Source organism: Henckelia pumila, chromosome 3, assembly GCF_033568475.1.
Source record: "Henckelia pumila isolate YLH828 chromosome 3, ASM3356847v2, whole genome shotgun sequence".
Lineage (NCBI taxonomy): Eukaryota > Viridiplantae > Streptophyta > Magnoliopsida > Lamiales > Gesneriaceae > Henckelia > Henckelia pumila.
This window is the reverse complement of record NC_133122.1, coordinates 88,808,048-88,816,054: the sequence shown is the minus strand read 5'-3', so window position 1 is coordinate 88,816,054 and position 8,007 is coordinate 88,808,048. Positions and strand designations below refer to the sequence as shown.

The following is an 8,007-nucleotide window of genomic DNA, read 5'->3' as shown; positions in this document are numbered from 1 at the left end:
GAGTCAGATATCTATTTCATGAATCGACGCAGTTAACACAATTACGCATGTGCTACAGGATCAAACTATGATTATGTGTATATATATATACACACATATATATATAAACTAGTTTAGAAGCACAATACACACTAAATCATTAGTATTTCAACAAAGTTTATTTCTCATATATTAGTGACTAATATCAATCTATGATTTGATCATAATTAGTATAAAATAATCCCGAAATCCATATTCGCTGAAAACTGAAATTTCCTTTAAATTTTTTCATCTATATACATTTATAATCTCCATTATAAAATTAAGATTAGGTTGAAATATTTGGATTGAAAATGTCAAGAAATTATCTAATGTTTGGATCGATGAATTTGATTTGATTTGAGAAACGATTTGTCATTATCTAAAAGCAATAACTTTCATTTTTTAACAACAATTAAAACATGACACGTAAGCTGTTAACTTTTTTTTTGATTAGATTACAAAAACAAGAGGACTCAAACTCTAGTTTCCGCCAAATGCAGATCCACCTCTATAATTACGCCGGTTGGAAACACGTGCTCAAAGCGCGCGTCAATAAATTTCTGCCCGGTTAAAATATTTGCTAATAAAAAAAGACTAGCTGATTGGCCACACGCAAAACGGGCAACTATCACATTCCTAGATCTACCGCAGCGGATAACTATTCTGCTATAAATAACCCCGCCATTCCTCTCCCTACACTCGCGTCTTGCCTCCAATCGACTCCAAAGAACCCGTTCCCACTATCCCCTCCATTTCTCGTGCGAAGGTACGAATTCCATGTTCGCGCCTCTCATTTCATGTTTATATTTTTGCTTTTTCCTGTGTTTTTCTTCTGATTCCCCCGTGGAGGATAGTTTGTTGCATTTGATTTTTGTACTTCTTTTTTCTGTTTTCGGGCAGTCATCTGCATTTCGTAAGTTTTTGTGTCGTTTTGGTTGGATCTGATACTGGTAAGAGTTCGTTGTCATCGGTTTTGTGTGATCTGGTGATGGATTACGATGTTTTAGTGGTGGTTCGTTTGTTTTTTGATTGTATGTATTGGATTGGTTGATTTTGGATGTCGTTTTTTGTTCATGCTGAAATCTCGACGCGGTAAATGTGCTGCGACGTGGCATTGGGGAGGACTTGTGATGAGAATTGTGTGGATATGATATAAATGGTTGCTGTTTGCCTTGGGGGAATGTGGCAGTTGTAGATCTGGGTTGGAAATTTTTTCTCCCGATTAGATCTGACATGAAGTGGTTAATGCGTGTCTATAGTTCAATCAAATTTGTCGGTATTGTGTCTGGCTCTCGAGTTTCGAGCATGTACTTGATTCCTGTTTCTGGATCTGGAAAATCTTATTTTGGAAGTTGAAGGATCTGCTATTTTATTTATAACTGACTATCAATTATGACACCTCATATCCATGCTTTCATTTCTCGTTTCAACTTTTATTGTCTTTTTTCATCGATCTAGATTCCATTAAAAGCTGTAAGCTTTAATAAGCTAACGTTATGTACCTTTCTTTCTATATGATAGTTTGGGTTTCAAGTAGCGTTAGCGCATGTAACTGCTGTATTTCTTTATTTGTTACACCGTAGACACAAACTTGCCACACACATATGGCATGCCAAATGATGTAAGTTCAAGAACGTTTTTGTTATTTGTACCTCACGTGGCAGATATGAAAAATATATATATATATAAAAAGGTTATTGAAAGTCATTTGCTGTTGATCATTTTCAGATTAATGTGTGACTTGACTAGTTTGCTTATGGTCCACATTGCAATTCCTTTATGCTCGTGTATTTATATCTAGAATATAATTTTCTATCATGTCTTGTGTATGATCTAACTGAAATTTATTAAACCAGAACAATGGCGTCTCACATTGTTGGATATCCCCGTATGGGTCCTAAGAGAGAGTTGAAGTTTGCTCTAGAATCTTTCTGGGATGGCAAGAGCAGTGCTGAGGATTTGGAGAAGGTGGCTTCTGATCTCAGGTCATCCATCTGGAATCAGATGTCTAAAGCTGGGATCAAGTACATTCCCAGCAACACATTCGCTTACTATGATCAGGTACTTGATACAACTGCAATGCTTGGTGCTGTGCCTCCAAGATACAACTGGAATGGTGGTGAGATTGGTTTCTCGACCTACTTTTCTATGGCTAGAGGAAATGCCTCTGTTCCTGCCATGGAAATGACCAAGTGGTTTGACACCAACTAGTAAGTGATCGACCAAGTTTCCCTAAATGGTTTCATTTTTTCCCCGGCTGTTGATTTTCTAACTAATTGTGTTGGCGTGTCAATGCAGCCACTTCATTGTGCCAGAATTGGGACCTGATGTGAAATTTTCTTATGCGTCTCACAAGGCAGTGAATGAATACAAAGAGGCTAAAGCGGTATGAAACAGATGTTCCCAATTTTAGTATAGAAAGAATAGGATAGAAGAGGTGTCTTTTATTCTAAATGATGAATATTAAAGTCCTCGTGTCTTGTGAATTAGTACTTTAATTGTAGTTGAACCATGGATGTCTGTTGTTTCTTGATCATTGGTTTGCTTCGTCCTGGCTCCTGATGAACTTCACTTTCCTACAGCTTGGTGTTGATACTGTTCCAGTACTTGTTGGCCCTGTTACCTACTTGTTGCTTTCTAAGCCAGCCAAGGGTGTTGAGAAAACCTTTCCTCTTCTTTCTCTGCTCGATAAAATTCTTCCAATCTACAAGTGAGAAAACTATATTTAGATTTTAAGTCACCTCAAGATGGTCTCTCATATTAACATTATATCTCATCCTGCAGAGAAGTTATCGCTGAGTTGAAGGCAGCAGGTGCTTCATGGATTCAATTTGATGAGCCCACACTTGTTTTGGATCTCGAGTCTCACCAATTGGAATCATTCACAAAGGCATATGCTGAACTAGAATCAAGCTTAGCTGGTCTAAGTGTTCTAGTTGAGACCTATTTTGCTGATATTCCCGCGGCTGCATTCAAAACCCTTACCTCGCTTAGTGGAGTCACAGGTTTTGGTTTTGACTTGGTACGTGGAACCAAGACCATTGATTTGATCAAGAGTGGATTCCCTTCTGGAAAATTCCTCTTTGCTGGGGTGGTTGATGGAAGGAACATTTGGGCTAATGATCTCAATGCATCTCTCATCACCCTACAATCTCTGGAAGGCATTGTCGGAAAAGGTTTGTGACTAATTCTTGTTTATTTGGTAACAAATTTTCTGTGATCAACAATTGTTTTCCAATGAAGTATTTCCTTGCCCAAATCAAGCTTATCCCGAAAGTCACTTCGAGGTCCAGGCACAGATCTCTAACTCCTTCACCCGCTCTTATTTTCTTTATTTTTTACTGCAGACAAGCTTATTGTGTCCACCTCCTGCTCGCTTCTCCACACGGCTGTTGATCTTGTGAACGAACCTAAGCTGGATAAGGAAATTAAGTCCTGGCTCGCATTTGCTGCACAAAAAGTAGTTGAAGTAGATGCTCTGGCGAAGGCATTGGCTGGAAAGAAAGATGAGGTCTGTGTCACAACTGCTATCCTTTACATTTTCAAAATGCCTATACAAGTTTTTGCCGTTTTTGGTAGGTTCATTTTAAAAATGGCTATGTTAGTACTAATGTGCACATTTGGCTGTTCTTTATCTTTCAGGCATTCTTCGCTGCTAATGCCGAAGCTCAGGCTTCCAGGAAATCATCTCCCAGGGTGAACAATGAAGCTGTCCAAAAGGCTGTAAGATATTGATCTGCATACTCTTTATTCGATAAGTTTCTAAAATTGTTTGCACTTACCTGTGGATTCTCTTTGTTGTCAACCAGGCTGCTGCTCTGAAGGATTCTGATCATCGCCGTGCTACAAATGTCAGTGCTAGGCTTGATGCTCAGCAAAAGAAGCTCAACCTTCCAGTCCTGCCAACCACCACAATTGGTTCTTTCCCTCAGACCATTGAACTCAGAAGAGTCCGCCGTGAATACAAAGCCAAGAAGTGAGTGATTTTGCCATACTGTCACTCTGTATTTCTGATTTTTCTAAAGCCCATATGTGAAAGGTGAAATTCTTTATTCTAGAATCTCAGAGGAAGAGTATGTTAATTCAATCAAAGAGGAGATCAACAAAGTTGTTAAGCTTCAGGAAGATCTTGACATTGACGTCCTTGTTCATGGAGAGCCAGAGGTAACCCAATAGAAAATTAACAAACAATTAAATGTCATGTCACATTTTCTAACTACTGAATCTATGATGAAATATTTGTTTAAATAATGCTTTTGATTTTTTGGCTATTCAAATTGCAGAGGAACGATATGGTTGAATACTTTGGAGAGCAATTGTCTGGTTTTGCCTTCACTGCTAATGGATGGGTACAATCTTATGGATCTCGATGTGTGAAGCCACCAATCATTTACGGTGATGTGAGTCGCCCCAACCCAATGACAGTCTTCTGGTCCACTGCTGCCCAGAGTATGACTAAGCGTCCAATGAAAGGAATGCTTACTGGTCCTGTAACCATTCTCAACTGGTCTTTTGTACGAAATGACCAACCGAGGTATATACAAATACACCTGACCCTCATATTTATCAGGATAGGTACTCTACTTCAGTTTCTCACTATTCAGAATAATCCCAACTCACGTTTCGTGGTTCAGGTTTGAAACCTGCTATCAGATTGCTTTGGCCATTAAAGATGAAGTTGAGGATCTTGAGAAAGCTGGCATCACTGTCATTCAGATCGATGAAGCAGCATTGAGAGAAGGTTTGCCTCTGAGGAAGGCTGAGCATGCCTTCTACTTGGACTGGGCTGTCCACTCATTCAGAATCACCAACTGTGGTGTCGAGGACACTACCCAGGTACTTTTCCTTTAATCTTTTCTCTTTGTTTCGTGTCAAGCGATGTTAATTTGCTGCTACATTTGCGATTTGTTCTGTCCGTAATTGAGATACTTTTTTGAATATCAAGTCATGATAACATAAATAACTTTCATTAAAAACCATTGTGTCCCAAAAAGATGAATTCATAGGTGGTGGAGCAATAATATTTTTGTAATACCTTATTAGGTCTCTTCACATGTAAGTCAGGGACCAATCAACATAGATTCTAGATAAGTATCCAAAGGCATATATACATGTCTGTTGATCAGGTATAAAACGAGGCCACACTACTAAACGCCAAATATCAACTTGGTGAAATGTAAGGAAGATTGCATGTTACGCGTTTGAACGCTTGGGCACATGGTTATGATACTATTTTAGAAACCAATAATTTTATGCCTTGTTACATATTATATATAGCACTAGCATTTAATCCTACAACTAAAAATTCTGGTTTCTAACGTTTGATCAACAGATCCACACCCACATGTGCTACTCGAACTTCAACGACATCATCCACTCCATCATTGACATGGATGCGGACGTGATCACCATCGAAAACTCTCGATCTGATGAGAAGCTGTTATCAGTTTTCCGCGAAGGAGTGAAATACGGTGCTGGAATTGGGCCAGGTGTGTATGACATTCACTCCCCCAGGATACCATCAACCGAAGAAATCGCTGACAGGATTAACAAGATGCTTGCTGTCCTAGAGACCAACATCTTGTGGGTGAACCCTGATTGTGGACTCAAAACTCGCAAGTACGGGGAAGTGAAGCCTGCATTGGAAAATATGGTTTCTGCCGCAAAGCTCCTCCGAACTCAGCTTGCTAGCGCAAAATGAGGCGCTCTATGCCAGACTTCTATAATTCTCAAATTTGTTCTTTGTTAAAGGAATTGTTGTCTAATTATTGAATAACTGTTGTTTGTGGTGAAATATTATTAGCAGCTGTAGCCCACTATTGGGAATTTTTCTTGTTCTTATTTTTGTTTTGGAGTTTTCAAGTCATTGAACTATATATTGTATCTCTAAAGTTCAACTTCTGGTGTTCTTATATACCGACCCTTAAATTGGGAGGGAAGCGATAATTTGTTGAGTTTAAATTAACAAGAGATGCTTGCTTTTAGGTATCTTAAGTTTGTTGATGTGCTGCCAAATTTCTTCTAAAGAAAACTAGTAGGCATTTAGTCCATAAACCTCAACAGACCACTAGGAGTACTTCTATTTTACAACGGTTATGAAATTAGAACCAAAAGTTAGAGTGTCAAATGGGTTGGCCTGCTTTATCCCGCCCAATCCGAGCCCTCTTCTTCCGATCTACTTCGGATGGATCTGAACTATTTGGGTCCCAGGACTTCTTGAATCATTCTCGGCATCCTGGAATTGATTTTCTCTTATTTTTTTTTAAACAATAATAATAATGATGGATACTTGTCTAAAAATAATTAAAATTAATTAAGATTTAGAATAGGGGAATTAAGTTGGTATCAAATTCATCAAGTCCATGTGCTTAAGTCAATTACGATTATCAATGTTTTGGAAGGCCCATGGCCCATTTGAGAAAAGTTTATAAATGGAAGGCTCTCCTTCAATTAAAAAGGTGCACTCTCATTCTTTCAGTTTATGCTCTAAAAGCTCTCTAGTTTTTGTGAGTACATATTTTGCGTAGATCACTAATTTGAGCGTCGAAAAGTTTTCGTCGGGCATACCCCAGCGCCTCCAACCTCATTTCGTGATGCATGTGACGACTTAGTTTTGCTGGATTGAACACACAAGGAGCACTTGGTTTCCTAAATTTGTTTATTCTAATTGATTGAGCAAGCGAAAAACCTTCTTCAGGATAACAAGGTTTCGTGTAGCAGCAGTTTGACACCATCTGTGGGAAATGTCAACTCATCACTGATAATGCAAACGCGATCACAAGGAACCCACAACACTCGAGAGGAACAACCACCTCCAGCCCCTCAGCAGAACCAAGAGTTCTTGATCATCCCAGAGGGTCTGAAGGCTTTGTTGGAAGAAGCAGCAACCAGGGCTGCAGCAGAAGCCGTGACACTGTACCTGGTAGCTCAGCAACATGGTAGTAGGAACCCGGGTATGCCTGGGAGTAGGGGTTCATTCGCATCACTCGGAGAGGGTTCCGCGGGAAAAAAAAGTTGTTGGAACTAACGAAGTGCCGCTTGTGAACATGAAGAAGGGAACAAAACTTCGAGAGGATGAGGCGAATAGTCACACGCCACTCCACCGTCCGGACTTGCGCTGCACTGGGGGAGATGAGGGTCGCAGTCCGTTCACGACAGCTATCTTGGCAGAGGTACTGCCTACATGGGTCAAAATTGCAAACCTGCCTGAATTCAATGGGACAGGGGATCCGCAAGATCACCTGGACAGATTCTACACAAAGGATGATCTCTATGACATCAGCGACACAACATACTACAAAATCTTCCGAACTACCCTATTAGGACAAGCCCTCACGTGGTTCAACAAGCTACCCCCTGGGACAATAGGAAGCCTTGAGGTACTTACCAAACATTTCCACCACCAATTTTCCATTAATTAGAAATATCCAAAAATTGCGGCATACTTGTTATCGATAGTCCAAAAAGAAGGAGAAAGCCTAAGGGAATTCGTGAAGCGATTAACTCAGGCCATTCATGAGGTTCCGCACGTTAATCATGACTTATTGGCAGGTATCATACAGCAGAATCTCTGTCACAGGAAATTTAGAGATCAATAGCAGGAAGACCTCCAAATACTTTGGAGGAATTGTTAGAAAGGGCGGAGAAGTACATCAGGGTAGAAGAGGTTATATAACCGCGTTACCTCATGAAGAGAAAAATGAGAGGATGAAAAACCAGGCAGAGGGAAGAGAGAGGAAAAAACGAGTGGCGCATAGCCCTCGTCCTAGAGCATCTCGCTCAACATTCGTCTGACAGACATACTAGTGGTAGCCGAGCAGCAAGGGTTGCTACAACCTCCTTGCCCTATGAAAGAAAACCCAAAAAAGCAGCAATCTGAAAAATACTGCATTTCACAAAGACAAAGGCCATTCCACGGAAGACTGTTTTAGCCTACGAGCAGAAATAGAAAGACTAATCAAGCAAGGGCACTTGAGCAATTTTATA

The 8,007-nt window shown here is 39.9% G+C and overlaps 1 protein-coding gene across 1 annotated transcript; it reads left to right on the top strand.

Annotated features, from left to right (window-relative positions):
• The first annotated feature begins 630 nt into the window (after window positions 1–630).
• On the top strand, window positions 631–5,918 carry LOC140886839 (5-methyltetrahydropteroyltriglutamate--homocysteine methyltransferase). The gene is made up of 12 exons (XM_073293718.1): window positions 631–787; window positions 1,878–2,231; window positions 2,320–2,407; window positions 2,604–2,731; window positions 2,806–3,197; window positions 3,369–3,532; window positions 3,664–3,744; window positions 3,831–3,997; window positions 4,080–4,185; window positions 4,305–4,555; window positions 4,656–4,857; window positions 5,354–5,918. Exons 2-12 carry the CDS (start codon window positions 1,882–1,884, stop codon window positions 5,720–5,722), a joined length of 2,298 nt encoding a protein of 765 aa, XP_073149819.1. The 5' UTR covers window positions 631–787; window positions 1,878–1,881; the 3' UTR covers window positions 5,723–5,918.
• Window positions 5,919–8,007: the final 2,089 nt, after the last annotated feature.